The sequence below is a fragment of the Triturus cristatus genome, chromosome 5_2, assembly GCF_964204655.1.
Source record: "Triturus cristatus chromosome 5_2, aTriCri1.1, whole genome shotgun sequence".
Taxonomy (NCBI): Eukaryota; Metazoa; Chordata; class Amphibia; order Caudata; family Salamandridae; genus Triturus; species Triturus cristatus.
In genome coordinates, this window is record NC_140588.1 from 11,419,517 (window position 1) to 11,438,051 (window position 18,535).

At 49.6% G+C, this 18,535-nt stretch overlaps 1 protein-coding gene across 1 annotated transcript in view; it reads left to right on the forward strand.

Moving 5' to 3' along the window:
- DNAH5 (dynein axonemal heavy chain 5) overlaps positions 1-18,535 on the forward strand; it is a 5,853,083-nt gene that overhangs the window by 5,250,510 nt on the left and 584,038 nt on the right. Inside the window, exon 72 of the mRNA XM_085606747.1 lies at positions 16,996-17,215. Coding sequence (XP_085462873.1) covers positions 16,996-17,215 — 220 coding nt within the window. The remainder of the gene's footprint in view (positions 1-16,995; positions 17,216-18,535) is intronic.

Here is an 18,535-nt window from a genome sequence, read left to right on the forward strand (position 1 = left end):
GATTTCTCTTTCCTTTGTTTTTTTATTTTTTATTTTGTTTTCTCTTCCTTTATCTTCAAAACAACCTGACTGAACGTTGGCCTATAACTTCCATATGAGAACTCTGGATCATACTACTACTATATGTGTATAATAAAGACCGCTTACTCCACTTCCTTGCGTTTTGTTCCCTCACACCCTCGCAACTGCCCACGCGGCCACAGGTCCTTAAAGCTGCTTAGCTGCTAGCAGCCGAGCCTGCAACTGCGCAGAAGTCGAGATCCTGGTCGAGGGGAAGGTCCCATGGTCATTCCTGAAGCCCTCCTTGTCCCATTCAAAGACCTCAGACCACACCAGTAGGAGGCATAAAAAGAAGAGCAAAAAGTCAAAGCACTCTTCGACTTCTCCTTGTCTGTCAGCTGACGAGACGAGGGAGCTTCAGCATACTAGGCCTCATTTCCTGGAACCTGTGCCTGGGCCGACTGTACCTTCATGAATTTCAGAAGGTTGGAGCGACCCCCGCCCAACTGAAGTAATTATATGAGGCCATGTCCCTCATATTTGGGCGGCCTGACCTCAGAGACATGCCTTCGGGTCTCGCAGGGTTGGAAGGGGACTCATCAGGTTTTGCACTGGCGGCTCCAGCCCTGGCTCCGGTGGGGTCCCAGGGATCCATTCCTGGTTCTGGACTGATGCTGATCATGCCGCCATCTCGACCTCCCTCGGCACCAGTCCCGATGCTCCCGGCGGCACCATCCTCATTGTCATCCCCGACTCAGACATGGAGCCGGAGTAGGGTTGCCCTAAGCCGGCAGGAACCTTGCCTCCTAGATTGGAGCCTGATACTTATTCTTATCAGCCAGGCCTCTGGGAAGACTGGGAAGGGTCACTGGACCCTTTAGAATACCAGCCCTATGACGTAAAACAGAGTGTGGACTGGTGTGATGACCTGGGTGAGGCCAATGGCCTGGATATGTCTCCAGATGCTGGTCTGCTTTCTCTCCCTACCGTGGCTATGGAGGAGGGAGCTTCTTACGCAGTGGTGGTGCGGAGGGCGGCTGAGGTCCTTGACCTTCAGCTACCCACAGTGGCAGTCAAGACTATTCTTTTGACAGAGGTGCTGCAACGTGAGCCTCCACGTCAGAACCCTTACTCCCATTTAATGAAGCCCTCACTGACATCCTGTTGGGTACCTGGTCCAAACCCAACACTGGGGCGGCTCCTCTGAATAGGACAATTGCTCGCCACCATCGCCTGCACCTGGGGACCCAAGCCTCCACTTACTAATACGCTAATACTAATACGCTTCCCTATTGCTCCCCTAGTTAGGGAATCTAAGATGCTGAATTTATTTGGGAGGAAGATGTTTTCTTCCGCCAGCCTGGTGATGTGGTTAGTGGACACTGCATGCCTTTTGTGCCGTTATTTCCACACTTTGTGGGATATGGTTGCGCAAGGGCTTATACAGGGCCCGGAGAAGGCCCGGGCTGTACTCTCCCTAGATGTCACCAGTGGGAGAGACGCTGCAAAGTTCAGTATTCGATGCAGGCTTGACACGACCAACTCGCTAGGCAGACTGATTTCCAAGACAGTGGCCCTTAGGCACCATGCCTGGCTGAGGACGACTGGATTTTTGGGGAGGTTCAAGCTTCCCTTATAAACATGCCCTTTGATGGCACCCGTCTCTTCGGAGAAAAAAAAGATATGTCACTTGAGCACTTTAAGAATTCTCGTGCTATGGCTAGGTCCTTAGGCCTCTCTGCTGTATAGAAGGGGCTTCAGCTACGCCAATTCCAGCCCAGCCACCGCACCGTGCAGGCTCCCCAGCCTCCTTGTGGCTGAGGGTGTGGTATCCATAGACCTCGTGAGTCAGGTGGCCTGTGGTCTGGCCAGTCTGCCACCCTCCCTGCTAGTCTGCCCCTTTACCACCATGGGCACCCAGTTGGCACAAGAATTCGCCATCACCTGCCCAACTACCAGTTCATAACATCAAACAGGTGAGGGTTTGCAGATTGTCCAAAGGGGCTATGCCCTCCCCTTCGAGACTACCCCCCATGCCACCATCCCACGATTGCTTGATGAAGGATCATCTATCCCTTCTCCGCAAGGAGGTCACCGCTCTCTTGGCCAAGGGAACCATAGAGAGTGTTCCGGAGCTGTGGTTGTTATTTCTGCTACTTTCTGATTCCCAAAAAGGACAAAGGCATTCACCCTATCCTCGATCTCCGAACTCTCAATCTCTTCCTCAAGAAGGATTAATTCAAAATGCTCATGTTGGCTCAGATCCTGTCTGACATGGGTCCAGGAGAGTGGATGGTAGCGTTGGACTTGAAGGACGCTGGTTTTCATATTCCCGTCCTGCCTTCCCATTGGCGATATATGCGGTTTACGGAAAGCTACGTGCACTTTTAGTTCACCGTGCTCCCCTTTGGCCTTACCAGCGCGCCTTGGGTGTTCACCAAGGTGATGGCGGTGGTTACAGCTCATCTGCAGAGGTTAGGGGTTCCAGTCTTCCCAAACCGTAAGGACTGGCTGGTGAAGGCGGGCTTACCCCAGGCTCTCATCTCCCACCTGCAGACTAAGGCGAACCTTCTACACTCACTGGGGTTCACTATAAACATGCCAAAGTCACTCCTGACTCCCTCTCAGACTCTACCTTTCATCGTGGCTGTTCTGGACACAGTGCAGTTTTGGGCATATGCACCCTTGCAGCGATTTCAGGATATTTAGGCTATGATACCGATATTTCAATCTTTATCCTGGGTTTCAGTGAGACTGACTGTTAGGCGGCTGGGCCTCATGGCCTCCTGCATCCTAGTGACACATGCCAGATGGCATATGTGGGCTCTGCAGCGGGATCTGAAGTTCCACTGGGTACAGCATCAGGGGAATCTCTCTGACCTGGTCCAGATCTTGGAGGGAACTGTGAACCATCTGCAGTGGTGGCTAATAACGAACTGTGATTGGGTCAGAGGTACACCCCTTTCCCTTCCCCAACCAGATCTCACAGTCGTGGCAGATACATCACTCCTGGGATGGGGCGGCCATCTGGGAGAGGTGGCGATCAGAGGACTCTGGTCTCAGGCCGAATCCGAGCTCCACATCAACAGATGGGTCGTGCTCTGCATCAAAATATTTAACATTGTCTGCAAGAAGCAACCTCCTGAAGGTTTTCGGGCTCATTCCTCCAGAGCTAAAGTGACCACCACTGTGTTAGCACATAGAGTTCCTGTTATGGACATCTGCCAGACAGCAATGTGGGCTTCCCTGTACACGTTCACCAAACATTACTGTCTGGAAAGTCAGGTCTGCAGGGATGGGCACTTTGCCCATTCAGTCCTGCAGGACTTTCTCATCTAAATTGGTTTGCAAACCCTTCTCCGGGGATGGTATTGCTTGGGCATCTATAATAAGGTAAGGAATCTGCGGCCAGCAGTCACTGTCAGATGAACAAGTTACTTACCTGCGGTAACGCCTTACCTGGTAGAGACTATATCTAGCTGAAGATTTCTTACCGACTCACCCATCCTCCCCGCCCTGCGAATGGATTTCTAGGAATAGGGATGAATTTGTGCAGGGCCCTAGTTTTGACACAGCAGAAGTCAGTGTTCTTCATGGCTCTGCGCTTCTGGCGTGGAACGTCGTGAGAAGTAACGGAAGTCAGCACGCCTGGGTGGCATTTATATTGGTACCAGAACATCACTTCTGTCGTGAACGACACCAACTACTTATGCGTAGCCGATCAATGCCACCTACTGGCAAGCAGTGATACTGCTCACAAAAAATCTTCCAGATCCAGTCTGACGCCTGGGGAAATTCTAAGGTAAGGAATCTGTAGCTAGATATAGTCTGTACCAGATACGGCGTTATTGAAGGTAAGTAACTTGTTCATCAGTTACGCCCCACAATTTGCTTTACTGTTTGCAAGCCTAATATAAGTAATTGCACAGCAGTAGTTGCAGTAAAAGTAAATCAATTAATCCAATCAAAATTCTTTATTCAGCGACCACCCCATAAAACCACACATAAAATGATACCAAATCTAAAACAATCCACTTAAATCATATAGCCTGCCACAATACAGTACAATTAGTCTTCAAAATTATTATTGAAGGTAATATGATCATCTAAGTTCATGGGAATACTGTTGTGAGCTGTATCATTTCCTAATGCTTAAAGCAACTCTAATTCATTTTAAAACCATACCATACTTCAGGCATTGCTAGCTGTTATAAAAAGAGAAGAGCAGCATGGTAATGTCCTATCTTAGCAGCACATAGACAAGGCACTAAGAAGCGCTTACGGGGATAGGTGTAAAAGGTGCAGAAAAGCATAAAGTGACTAATGCTTTGATGCTGTGCCAGACCGCTAGGGCAGGTAGGAAGATGTTAAACCAGGTGCTCTGAATGGGCAAGGCTAACAGAAAATGCAGGGTTTTTAGTCTGTGATGGGTTCAATAGAATCTGTACTGTGTATCTGCAGCAAGTGCCATATAAACTGCAATACCATTAAAAGACCAGAGAGCAGAATGAGTCACAACAGTTTGCACAAATTGTGCAATCTGTCTCCGATGATTATCTCTATAGGAAAAGTAAAGTAATTTCATTGTCTTCTTAGACACGGGCTCAAGGAGAACAGGGGAATTTTAATATTCTGGAACGCCCATTTCAGTAAAATGTCCATTTCATATACACTATCCATTGGATATTGGCGGCACGATCAAGTGTTAATACATCAGTATTCAGTGACTTTGAAAATTGGGCTTCCGGACAAAGCCATATTTTATGACACAAACGCAGCGAGGCAAAACCAACTGAGTCCTCGAGATGGTTCAGCTCAATTCCATCATGACAGAACTGTGCTCTTAGGTATGGCCAAGAGGGTGCCCAAAAACTGTTTTCAACCTTCTGGAGCGCTGTGGGGTTTAAATAACCCCAGACCTCAGCTTGGTATAGAGCGACTGAAAGACATTTCGATTTAAAAATGTGTGTAATTCCCTCACCAGCTTACGGCAAAGCTTAGAGGCAACCTAAACACAGCATTAGTAGATGTCCCCACTGCAAGTCTTCATCAAAATTAATCCCCAAATAACTAAAGTGCTCTACCCTGTCAATCAGGACTACCCCAATCTCATGTTTTTTGGTTATAGACTTTCAAAGACCACAAACCATGGGAAAGGATTTTGACATGTCAACAGTAAGATCCAGATCGTTCATGAAGCAGATGAAGAGGTCCAAGTATATTAGTAAGCCATTTGCTGTTCTTTTAATGAGTACAGCATCATCCGTGTATTGAAGGACTGGTATTGCACATGTTGCTCAGTGCTGGATATCCTTACCTTTGGTAGCTAGAGGGCTCTTGGCCATGAATGTAAAGTAAAAAAAGGAAAGGGTTCAGGATGCCTCCTTGACGTACATCCTGAAATTTTATATCAAACAACAATGTCTCAATGTGGGATTCATTGGGAGGACAAGTTATGTCAAATGTTCAAAACATTCTTAAATATATTTCTCTACATCCTCCGTCTCCCTGTGTCTTTCCTATGTGGATTTATTCCTCTAATAAGTTCTCTATTGTACGGTTTGCTTTGACATAACTTGTCCTCCCAATGAATCCCACATTGAGACATTGTTGTTTGATATAATGTACCGCCCCAGTCTCACTGTGGTTTATGGGCTACCTCCTGTGGTCTGATACCGTACATCCTGAAATGACATGATACGGAAGGTGCATTCTCCATCTTGACTAAATTTTATTTTGCCAAAGGTATCCCAGCGAAAGCAACAAAGAAGATCAACCAAAGCCTGCTCAACCCCCTTAACTCCTCAGCATGCACTGTTGTTTTGTTCGTTTGACAGTGTGGGTAGCACAGAAGAGGTCCATAAAGGCATATGGATGGCACCTCTCTTAGCCATAACATACTCCCCTATAATTAGTGAAAGACTAAAGCACTGTTCAACCATCCCCACACTGTGACGAAAACTAAATTAGATGTCCGAAAGGATGGTATTCTCCACAGTCCAAGCTTCCAGCATCAATAAGACCCGCCCTCGCAAAGAGATTGGGCGGTAACAGGAAAGTTCAGGACAATGGTGGCTTCTTTCCAGGAATCCGGTATCGCCCTTTGATATTTGCTCAAAGTATATTAGTCACTAGTGGCCCATAGAGTTCATTGTTAGACTTAAAGATATCAATCAGAATGCCATCTGGTCCCGGGTACCTTACCTGCGGCTCTTCTATTAATAGTTTGGATGACCTCATCGGTATTTAGAGTGGGACAGAGCAAAAGCAGCTCTAGTGTCTGGGGCAAAAGCTCCCGCCTCACCACCCTCCTCCAGACATTTGCCAGGGTCAAAGACCTTTCTAAAGTGATACTCCCATCTATCTGCACTGATATTTGACCCAAGTTTTATCTTCTCAAAATTTGAAAGGAAGGGCCTGTTCATAACTTCCCAAAAACTCTTGCTGTCCCATGCAGCCCTCAGAATCTTGCATCGGCAGCAGCTGTAATTTCAAATGTTATTAATATATTTGGTTGGAACACAGCGGGTTTACAAATCAAATTAGGGTTGGAAAATTGGATAGCATTTATTCAATTGTATGATATAATTCTATTGCTGGAAACCTGGGATACATCAGATGTTTTCTTCGATGAATTTTCCTGTTACTCTGCCCCTCCTACCTTCTGTTGCTGGACGGGCCAAAGGTGGGCTCACTGCCTGGTTCAGGTCGAGCTTGGCATGTTCCATCTCACCTATTTTCACAAGAGCAGTTTGATTCAAGCCTTTCATTTCTGTTTCCCTAGGAATTTAAGTATTAACATCATTAATTTCTGCAATGACAATTTAATTGCAAAGAACAATCCAACTTTTTTAACACTGCTCGACCTCATAGGCGAACATGATTTTAAATATGCTGAGAAAAGAAATGAATTTAATTTAATAGTGGCAGGCAATTTTAATGCAAAACTTGGGTATATCCTCCTGGGAAATTAGAATAATCTGTTTGAGGCCATTGCTAGAAGGGGCTGTTCAAGGAATGGACCAAAGAGGACTTGCGCTCTATTCCCATCTAATTGATTTTGATGTTTGTAATGCTATGGGAGTGGTAAGCCCTGTGCACTCTATGGCTGCCACGTATACGGGGGTTATGCTACTACTATTGATTATATTTTCATTTAAAGGTCTCTGTTGAACTTGGTCATTGACGGGTCAGTAGATTATTTTGTATTCAGCGATCATAACCCCTTTTCAGTTACGTTACTGGGGCTTGCGGAAAGCTCCAAGAGGCATGGGGTGTCTCTAGGACTTTTTCCACCAAGGATCAGAGAAGAATACTAATTTGGTGCTCAGCTTATATGGATGAGCTCTTAAGGAAACTTTGCGTTAGCCATCTGGTCCTGATGCTTTGCTGTCTTACCTGTCCCCAAGGGCACTCTAGTGGTACCCAGGCTTAAGTCAGTTTAGAATCTGTAATTAGGGAAGTGCTAATGAAACCACGGAAATCCAGGGGTGACACACAGCCCTCTTGGTTTGATGTAATCTGCAGGTTAACTTATAAATGCCTCAGGGAAGCCCTGCACGCCAGTCCCAAAGATAGGGTCTTGATTGCTGATTGTCACAGGACTTGTAAGCAGGTCTTGCCGTTGAGGAAACAGGAAATGCAGATTGACATTTGGTGCAAATTGGTTTCTACTTGTAAAACTGAAAATACTAGTCTGTTTTGGCAAACAGCTAATAATAATTTGTCCACTTGCGGTCAATATAATATTTGCGGCAACATAACCTTAGAAAATGAGTGGAACATTTCCATAAAATATAAAATCCAACTAATGGTACAACAACAGTGGTTAATATTCCTACCACCCTCTATTTCATATTTGGGACCATATGCAGCAACCCTGCTAGTAACGCCCCTGGCCTTGATCGGGTCTCAATGGACATTTATAAGGCTAATTTAGAATTATGGTAACCCTTATTTACTTATTTTATTAATACTGCCTGTGCCTCTGGATTTCCTCATTCCTGGCTTTGTGCAATTATTGTACCTATTTTCAAGAAGGGTAATCATGTTAGCTCTGTCTGTACCATTCTATTTCACTACTGGATCCAGTCGTAAAGGTCATGGGCAGGGTGGTGCTTAACCATATGACTACCTGGATGACCAATAATCAAATCTTTTACAGGGTGCAGTAAAGGTTCTGTGAGGGCCTAGGTACGATGGAACAGTGTCTCAATCGTCATATTCTGATCAACAAATTCACTCATGCTAAGTCCAGTTCTATTTACTTGGCATTCATTGACCTTTGCTGTGACTTCAACAGTGTCGTGAGATCTAAACTGTGAGCAGACCTGGAGAGCTTAGGGGTTTATAAGGGCATTGTTACTTTTTTTCCGTTCTCTTCCCTCTGATCTTGAAGCATCTATCAGATATGGCCTGAATGGTGAATTTACTGTCCCCATCAGCATATCTTGCGGTGTGAGACAGTTGTGTGTTTTTACCGCTGTAAAACTCCTGCGGTATGTCAACAGACATGAAGTAACGCTAACCAAGGTGGGTGCGGACATACCCAGGATTAAGAGTGAAGCTGTCCCTGTATTTCTTCATGCAGATGATGCTATTTTTTTGGCAAGAACTTCTAATGGGCTTACACTTTTATTGGATATGTTTGTTGATTTGATGGATAATTTAAATCTTGAATTAAAAAAGATGTTTTAAAAAATAATCCCCAATGTCCTCATCCCATTCTTAAACAAGTGGAGATAGCCATCTCCTGACAGTAGTGAAAAAAGAGCAGAGGAATGCTGGGACCCTAACCCCGCCCCTCCCACTGGGAGTACATAAGGAGTACTTACCCAGCATTCCGCCTGTTCTTTTTTTCTGTCTGTCGACAGAATGCAGGTGGATGCTGGTGCTGCTCCTGCTGGGCTGGGGTGGCGTTTCTTCTCTCCTCCCCCGCCTGGCTGCCTGGGCCGGGGGTTTCCTGGTCTGTCTCCTGGCCTGCTGGGCTTGCTAGAAGGCAGAGATGCTCGTGACCGGATGCCTTGTGGGACGACCCTTTGCGGCTGGTGCGAGGCCTCCCGGTTGCTTCCAGGTCACGAGCACGTCTTCCTGAGGCCTGGCCGGGTGGAAGACACGCCGCACTAGAAGTGTTCTTGGCGTGTTTGCCTTGGGCTGGCTGTTGGAGTGGGGGCCTTGTTCCTGGGGTGTCCCAGCCCCCACTCCGGGTGAGTTCCGCTTTGCGGATTTTTCCTCTCTTCCTGCGGGTGCTGTTAGCGGGGGGAGAGGATGTGGTTCATGACTCTATTGCCGGCCTTGGTGCTGGGAGGCCGGGGTTCGTGCCTTGGGGTCTCCTCTGTTTCCTGTGCTTCGGGGTGGGACATGTGAGGAGTGCTTAGGAGTCCGCATGGCCTGCGTACACAATATGTTGTGGATGTGAGCTATGCCATATGTGGATCTGGCTTCTCTCTGCTAAAACAGGAATCGTTAACTCTGCTTACTGTATGACACTGAGGCAGCATTTCCTATTAGGCATAGTCCCTGGGTTTGCGTGCTTTGCTCCATGGGCCGGTCTTTTGTGTTGGCGGCGTTTGTCCGTGGCAGCTCTAGGGCGAGTCGGTCTGCACAGTGGCATCTCATGCTTGCGGGGCTGGAGCTGTGCCTTGGTGTTCATGTGGCATGCAGGTGTCCGGCGTTCCGGGTGTGCATTGGGCCGCAGGAGCTCGACCCTGGTTGTTTTTGTCTTTCCTGTAAGTTGGCGCCCTCTGTTCACTCTGGTGACCTGCTGCACGGCCCTTCGGTCTTCGGCCCATGGGTTCTGGTTTCTTGCCAGCTGGCAGTTCCTGCCAAGGTGTTCTGCTGTGCCCGCTGGGCGTGCCTTGGCATGGCGGGTCTGCTATTCGGGGATCCGGGCTGCTCCTTCTTTGTAACGCTGTTCCTGCGGTGTGCGGGGGTCCTGCTCCTCGCGCTGGCCCTGGCCCTGTGGCTTGTGGGGTTCCGTTCCACAGCCTCTGTCACTGCGTGCTTCCCCTGCTGTGCCCTGTGTGTGCTCCTGGTTTGGGTCCTGTACTGCCTGAGGATGCCGGGGTTTGTGCCTGGGGCCCTCTGAGTGCACGGAGCCCTTCTCTTCCTTCCTCGCGTTGGTTCTGTCTTTGTGTGGCGTGGGGCTGCCTGGGTTTGTCCCAGGGCCTCCAGCCTGTGTGGCTTGTCCTCTGCCTTTGAGCTGCTTTGTATGGGCTGGCTGGCTGGTGCAGTGTCCGACTGCTTGCTTCTTCCGTGCTGGGTGCTGCTGTCTTTTCTTGCTCGTGGCTCTGGTGCTTTCATTGCGCTGTTCCTACCTTCTGTGGTTCCCTTGGCGTGGTCCTTGTGATCCCCTGCTGCTGCTGCAATCCGCTTGCCGTCTCGGGGTTGCCCTGGCGGGGCTCCTGGCCATGGCTTTGTGGGCTCTGCTCTGTTTCCTGTGCTTGCCTTTTGCCTTTGGCTTGCTTCAGTTGGTTCTGTCCCGCCCTTCTCTTTGGGTCTGGCTTTGCCTGTCTCCTGGTTTGCCGCCGGTGCTGCTCGGTCTGTGGCTGCTCCTCCTGCGGCCCCCTGTCTGCTGGTTGCTTATGCCTGGTGTCTTTGTACTCTTGTTCAGGGCTGGTGCTGGATTTCTGTCCCTGCTCCCTTCAGCTCGCGTTCCCGCTCAGTGCAATTTCTTACGGAGGTTGTGTCTTTGGTGCTGGTTGTGGCTCTGTGCTGCCCGGGCTTCTGTGTGGCCTTCAGTCCTCCCACCCTGCCTGCGCCTGTCCTTGTCTGTTCTCGGGGTTTGGCGGAGTCCTGTCCTGGTCGTGGGCGCCTGGTTTCCTCTTTTATTTATTTATTTATTTAGAGTGTTTTGTATAGCGCGAACAAGACCCTTGCGGGTATCAGAGCGCTTTACAATGCAGATATAGGTGGTAGACATAGGCGTAAACACTGTGAGTTAGATTGATACATAAATGGTATAAAATATAAATAAACACATATATACATGAATACAAAATAGTTCAGGTGAATTTGGACAAAAGGATGGCTTTCACTTCCTTTTTGAAAAATGTTGTGTAGGGGTTCAGTCTTGTGTCAGGAGGCAAGGCGTTCCAAATCCTGGGGACCATTCCTAAGAAGGTACAGTTATGTTTTCTTCTTGGAAAATCGTTGTGGTTTCAATAGAAGGTTATCGGAACTCCTGGTAGTTCTGATACCACCCGATGGTACCAATTTCTCTGCTAGATATCTTGGGGTTTTGTGGTGCAGTGCCTTGTGTGTCATGCAGGTCATTTTCAAATTGATTCTGGCTTCGAAAGGTAGCCAGTTGAGGGCACGAAGGTCAGGGGAGATGTGAGAATTTCTTTTGGAGCCTGTGATGAGTATGGCGGCTGCGTTGATTGAGGCTCTGAGAGGGGCTGTAGTAGATCTGGGAAGGCTGCAGAGAGCGACACTCCCATAGTCCACTCTTGGAATTACAAGAGTCTGAACTGCCTGTTTAAAGTCATTTGCGGGTATGAAGGGTTTCAATCTTTCTCAGCGTAGTCAAATTTTCTCCTTTTGTTGCTGCGCTGACGCGATTCTGCATATTAAGTTTGTTATCCAAAGTTATTCCTAGTGATTTCACAGAGTCAATAATTCGAGGTTGGCTGTCGAGTGCAGTGAGATGCTTCATCCACTCGCGGATGGTGTTTGTTTGGCTGGGGGGGCGATTAGGAGCAATTCTGTTTTGAGGGTGTTTAGCTTTAAGTGGTTTTTGGCGAGCCAGGTCTGTGTTTTCTGTAGCGTCGAGTTAAGGGACTTGATGTCTTCCAGTGAGTGGACCTTAATGTAGAGTTGTGTTTCGTCTGCGTACATGTGATAGTGGACATTTGAGGAGTTGACAAGCATGATGAGTGATTCCATAAACAGATTGAAGAGTGTCGGAGAGAGGGAAGAACCCTGGGGTACTCCTAAAGTGACAGGGGTGGGCTTGGATAGAGATTGATTGATCTTGATTTTTTTGTGTTCTGTTTTGGAGGAAGGAAGTGAACCAATTTAGAACTGTTCCAGATTGTCCCATTCTATGCTTCAGGAGGTCTAGTAGGTTTTCGTGTTTGACGGTATCAAAGGCTGAGGATAGGTCGAGGAGGATTAGCAAACATGCTTTGTTTTCGTCCAATATTTGAAATGCGTTATCTATAATATGGGTCATGGCTGATTTGGTGCTGTGCCTGGACCGAAAACCAGATTGAAATTTATCAAGCAGGTTGAAGTGTTCTATGTGGTTGCTAAGCTGATTGTGGACACACTTTTCTAATAGTTTGGCCAGGGTAGGGATGCTGGATATAGGGCGGTAGTTATTCAGGACAGACGGGTCCACCGAGGGTTTCTTCAGTATGGGGGAAACCTGTCTAGCTTTGAGGCTATCTGGATGGCTCCTTGGAGAAGGGAAGTGTTTATGATTCTAGTCCAAAGGGGGACTAACATTGGTATGAAGTCTTTTAGGTGGGTTGCAGGGAGAGGGTCAATAAAGTGATTGGAGGGATTCAGAGATGTGAGTGTTTTTAGGATATTTTCTTCGCTGTAGAGGTTGAAGGCGATCCAGGAGGCATTGTTTTTGAGTTCATGCTTTGCGGGACAAGTAAGTAAGGTCGTCATTGATGTCAATGAGGTGGGCATGGGTGGGTCAGTATGGGATAGTGGATCGTTAAGGAGTTCAATCTTTATGTTGTCGCTCTTGGTTGTGAAAAAGGAGGCAAATTCTTCGCAATTGAGGAGTGATTCTGAATCGATTTGGGGGGAGTGGGCAAAGCCCTTAGATTGAGATTTGATTATTTTGAATAATCTTTTGGGACGATTCTTGGCCTGGTCTAATTGTTTGCTAATAAAGTCTGCTTAAGATCGTCGGATCTTTCTGCAATAGGAGTTTCTTGTGCTTCTTAGTAATTTGAGGTGGTCGGAGGATGGTGCAGCTCTCCATTGTCGTTCAGTTGCTCTAAGTGATCTTCTGTCTTCATTTAGCCTACCATCATACCAGGGGTTTGTTACTTTAGAGGTAACTCTTTTCAATTGTAGGGGGGCTAGATTGTCTAGTGCCAAGTTCATAGCTTGGAAGTAGTGATTAGTCAGATCATGAACATCCTCTAATCCATAAAGTGGGGACAAGAGGGTTGGACAGGCGGTTACGAGTGAGACAGGATTTACGTTATTTAGATTTCTCTTCAAGATTTTTGATCTCGTGGGTTGTACAGAGAGTGGTTTAATACCTACATTGATATGGAAAGTGATGATGTGATGGTCAGAGCAGTCACAGGGCGATTCCAGCTGGGTGGAGTCCGTTTTGGAAATTACTAGATTCAAGGTTAAACCTTTTTCATAGGTGAGATTATCACAAATTTGGGACAGGTTAAGGTCGGATAGGAACGCTTTGAGGCTATTTACCTCTGGGTCATCAAGGTCGTTCCAGTGGAGGTTAAAGTCCCCCAGGAAAATCTGAGAGTTCTGTTGTCCATCATTAGTGGCTTGGATATCCATTATGTGTTCAATGAAGGTCAGGTTATTGCCTGGTGGATGGTAAAATGCATGTAGTGTGCATATTGGCTTGTTAGTGACATCTAATCTTAGGTATTTGCAGGATGAGAGGAAGGGCGAGTTGGAGCGGGCCACCGCGAGGTACTTTCGTTTAATGCAGGCGATGTCCCTGCCTAGCCTATCAATTCTATCTAGTCTTGTGATGTGATAGTTTGGGGGAACTAGAATGTCTAGGATAGGTGTGGATGCTTCATTAAGCCAAGTTTCTGTTAGGATTATGAGGTTAGGTTCATTGGTTAGTATGAGGTCAGCTATATCTGCGGCATGGCGTGCGGCCGACCTACAGTTTAGTAGGATACATTTTAGACTGGTCTTGGTAGGAGTAGTGTTGTGATCATCTATGAGTACTCTCTTCTTCTCTGTGGTTCTCCCTGTTGGGGTCCACCTGGGATCCTGGTGCGGTTGCTTCCTGGGGGCTTCTGGTCTAGGTTGGTCTCCATCGTTTGGTGGGGTCGGGCCTGGCTGGTGCATGGGGGGACGCTTGGGCTTTCCTGCTCCTGTGGTCTTTCGGCACCTGTTGATCACCTTCTTCGGCCCTTCGTCCTTGCCTGTATGCTCTCTGGGTGTCCTGGTGTGGCACCCCAGTGGTGTTGGCAGTGCCCTGGAGTGCCCTTCTGGGCTTGCTCCTGCCAACTGTTCTCTTCCCGGGCTTGGTTCGCCTCTGGTTTTTCTGCCTGGTCCTGCTGGGTTTTCTTTGGCCGTTGTTGGACTTCGGGTTTCCCCCCGTTGCCCGGTGCTCCTCCTTCATTGGCCCTTCCTGTGGCCGGCGGCCTTTCCGCCTTGTTTGCCCCTGGGCTGCATCTGGCCTTGTTAGGGCCAGTGTGGGGCCCTGGTGTTCTGTGCTTCTTGGTTGGCATGTCCGGGGTTGCTTTAGGTCGCTCCTGGTCTGCGGGCTTGCTTCTGGTTCGGCGTGGCCTCCGGCTGTGCCTCTTTGGTTTTGCTGGCTGTGCTGTGGCTTCTGTGCTGGCTCTGGGTGTGTTTTGCCTGGCGTCCCCGGTCCTTTAGCTGGTGCGGATGTCCTGGCCCGCTCCTGTCTTCCCGTGCTCCCCCGGGTCCTGTTCCCGGTGTGTGTCTGTTGTTTGGTGTGCCCCCTTCTGCCCCCCCTCCCCTGTCAGGGGGAAGTCCTGTGATGTTTGTCTTGCCTCTATGGGGGTCTGCCCTTCTTGCTGCTGGTTGTCCGGGGGTCTGGTGCTGCTTGTGCCTCTGGCTTCTCTGCTTCCTCCGGTTTCTGCTTGGGCGGTTGCCTCTGTTTTTTTTTATCTGGCCTGCTGTGTGGTCCGGCGGTTGTGTGCTTGGGGTCTCTGTTGGCCTCCCTGCCCTGTGCTTTGGCCTTTGCGCTGCGTGGACTTCTTCCGGGTGCGGGTTGGGCCGGGGTCCTCCTGCTTAGGCAGGTTGCTCGGCTTCGGCCATGGCTTCCTGCTGTTTTCTTGGCTCTTAGCTTTTCGTCCCTGCTGGTTCCTGCTCTTGTCTCCTCTCCGGAGTTGGGTGGGTTCGGGCCTGGTTGGTTCCTGGTCCGGCGTGCTGTGCGCCCTGGGGTCTTTTCTGCTGCTCCTTTTCGCCTTTGCTGCGCCTTGGTGTTTGTGGGCCTGTGCGGTCCGTTTGGCTTCTGCCCGGGCTTCTGTTGCCTCTCTGGCTTGTCTGGTTTCAGGGGCTCCTTTTCCCTCCCTTTGGGGTTGTGGCCTTTGGCCCTGTCCCACCCTTCCGTGCCTGTGCGGTTCCGGTTTGTTGGTCCCCGGTCTTGGCTGGCCTCTCTGTTGTTTGGTCGGCTGTCTACCGGGTCTTTCTGGGGGCGTCTCTGGTTGCCTTGTTTTTCTACCATAGGGTTTTGTCCTGGTCCTGTAGCCTTTGGGGGTGACCTCCTCTGCCCCTGCTGTTCTGGGGTTTTGTGTCCGTCCCTGGTTCGGTTCGGTTTGCAGCCTCTTCCTTGTGGGACTTTTGGCTTTCTGTTTTTCTGGTCTCTGCTGTTTCGTTCACGGGCCCGCTCCCTGCTGGCTCTTTGGGCCTTGTGCGGCGGTGTTCCTGGGGTTGTGTTCCTGTTTTCCGTGGCTTTTTTAGGGGTCCCTTGGCTTTCCTGGCTCTAGGCCTGCTCCTGGGCTCTCGCTGTGGCTCTGCCTTCTGGGCTGGGTGCTTGGTGGTTGTCTTTGGCAACCCTGGTGGTGGTGGCCGTTCTTTCCTGGGCCTGTGTTTCCTCTGCGGGGTTTCGGGGACTTTGTCCTCTGGGCTCTCTGGGGACCGGGTTGTTCTGGTTGGGGGTGGGGGTCGGTGCCTGGCTGGTGCTTCCCTCCTTCCTGGTTTGGGGGGTGTGCCTGCGCTCTATTGGCCGGCCTTGGCCTCTTTCCTTTGGCTTTCTCCAGTGTGGTTGGGGTTTGCTCTGTGTCTGTGCTGCTGTCTGGTCCTGTGTGCCTTCCTGGTGGTGCTGGGCTTGTCGGCTTTTGTCCGGTGGGTTCCCTTGGCCGTGTCCTGTTGGGTTGGGGTTTTTCCATTATGGCCTGGTTGCTCTGTTTCCAGTTTCTCTGGTTGGCTGTCTCCTTGTTGTGGATATGGCCTTCTGTTTTCCTTGGCTCGGTTTCTGGTCCTTGGTTCTGTCCCTTCTGGCCTGTTCTGGCTTGCGAGCCGGTTGTTTCCTGCGGTTCCCCACGTTTTGCTCCCTCAGGTTGCTGCCTTGGTGTGGTTTCCTGGGTGTGCTTGCGGGTTCGGAAGGCCGGTTTTCTGCTTTGGTATTCTCCACTTGTTTAAGAATGGGACAAGGACATAAGGGACCTGGGGGTAATGCTCTATTACTTACCGGTAATCTTAATTACTACGGGTCCCGTTGTCCTTGTCCCATTCTTACGCCCCACTCTCCCTCCCGCACCGCCGGCCTTCACGTGGGCTTGGTTATTCAGGCGGAATTCTGGGTAAGTACTCCTTATGTACTCCCAGTGGGAGGGGCGGGGTTAGGGTCCCAGCATTCCTCTGCTCTTTTTTTCTTTCTGTTGGGAGATGGTTATCTCCACTTGTTTAAGAATATGACAAGGACAACGAGACCTGGAGTAATGGGAGTAATGAAGATTACCGGTAAGTAATAAAGCATTCTTCAGGCACTGAGAATAGGGGGTACAGTCTGCTGTGCTAGGAGAACTGAGGTGGAGCATTGTGCTGGTTCTTGTAGCATGCCTTAGGAGCCCATACTAAGGACGAAGTGTGATTTGATTCTACTATCTGGAAGCCTTATACTTTCAGAAATGTTAAGTTTTCACCATCACCCGAGACCTTGTTTTTTTTCTGATTCAGTGAAGACAATTTAGGATGTGGCACAACTACTTCCTGATCGGGAATATATTCACAAGTTTGGACATTAGCTTTATGAAACTTAATTAAAGAAAGAAAACTTATCTGTGATGTTTAACTCGTACATTTAAATTAGGCCTGAATTTGCTTTGCTTTTTTATTATTTGAAAGGGTGGATGGGCACTTTTGCAGAATTGCCACCTGGGTCTTGACTTCCTGGATGAGCTGATGGACACCGTTGTTGAAACAGAGACAGTTCATGAGATGTTTCGCCTGTGGTTGACTACAGAGGCTCACAAGCAATTTCCAATCACCCTTCTTCAGATGTCCATCAAATTTACAAATGAGCCTCCCCAGGGGCTGAAGGCTGGCTTAAAGAGAACTTATGGCGGTAAGCAGCATCTGATTGGGAAGAGGTGATAAACTTCTTTTTTTGTTGTTGCATACTCTATAAAGTCTTACACATTTCAAGAGTACTTTTGTATCTGAAAGAAACACGTTAGTTAGATTCCTTACCTTAGAATATCCCCAGGCGTCAGGCTGCATCCGGAAAGACTTTTCGTCAGCAATACCCTTGCGCGTCGCTAGGCGTCGTCTGTGGCTCCGCGTCCGTCGTGATCGCCGGGATGACATCATCGGAGTACTTAGACGCCGCCCTCGCGCGCTGACGTCAGTTATTCTTTTTTCTGCACCAGTAAGCGCCGATCCGGGAAGAGCATACCCTTTAGTCACTTTTTGACTAAACTTTTTGAACTTTTGTGGTTCATCTTTCGAGTCGACCTCGACTCCTGGTGCCGGTAGGGGTGCCCGGTTTCAAGCTGTGCGACGCCTGTCACCGACTGATGTCGGTTACGGATCACCATCATCGGTAAACCTACTGCCTTGGGGCCGACCATGATGCCGAGTCGTACCCCGACTGCTGGTCCTTGACCTCGAAGACTAGGCAGGAGTGGTCCCGCAAGCTCCTCGAGATCCGGCATTTGGCTCCGCACCGCTCAAGGTCCCGGTCGAGGAGGAGGTCGAGGGACCGGTCGCGGAGCCGCAGCCTTCACCGCTCATTGGGTTCGAAGTCCGTGCATTCAGGTAAGTTGAGGCACAGTAAGAAGAAGTCAAAGAAGCAACATCGCTCTTCTGACTCCCCTCGCCGGTCGCGCGACTCGGCTGAGGGTTTGGGTTGCACTACCCGTGCGGCTCCATCGGAGCTGCAGGAGTCGCATCCGGCCCCATACCCTCCGGTCCCTGGGCCTAATGCGACTCCAGGCGAGATCCGGGACTTCCTCGTGGCCATGAGGAGTCTCACTCCGCCGTCGAGGCCTGCCGGCGCACCTTCGGGCCCCGCAGGTCCGACTGGGAGGCCTAGCGAGCCGGCAGCTCCGGCCCCGGCGCAGTCGTTGACTTCGGTCCCGACACCGCAGGCCCCCGTGGGATCCAGGCGTTTGATCCCGGTCGACGCCGATTGACCTTACGACCCCTCCGCCGGCACCAACCCCTATGGTGCCGTCCCAGGCACCGTCTTCGGACGACGTCGTCCCCAGTTTCAGCCCTGGTCCGGGTCCGGCGTCAGAGCGGTGCCGTCTCCGGCACAAATGGATGAGCAATTCATCTACCGCCCGGCTCCGACCTTTCAGCCTGTCTACCAGGAGTCGGATGAAGGGGACGACTGGGAGGGGTCTGAGCACCCTCTGGCACAGCAGTGCCAGTTTGATCAGGA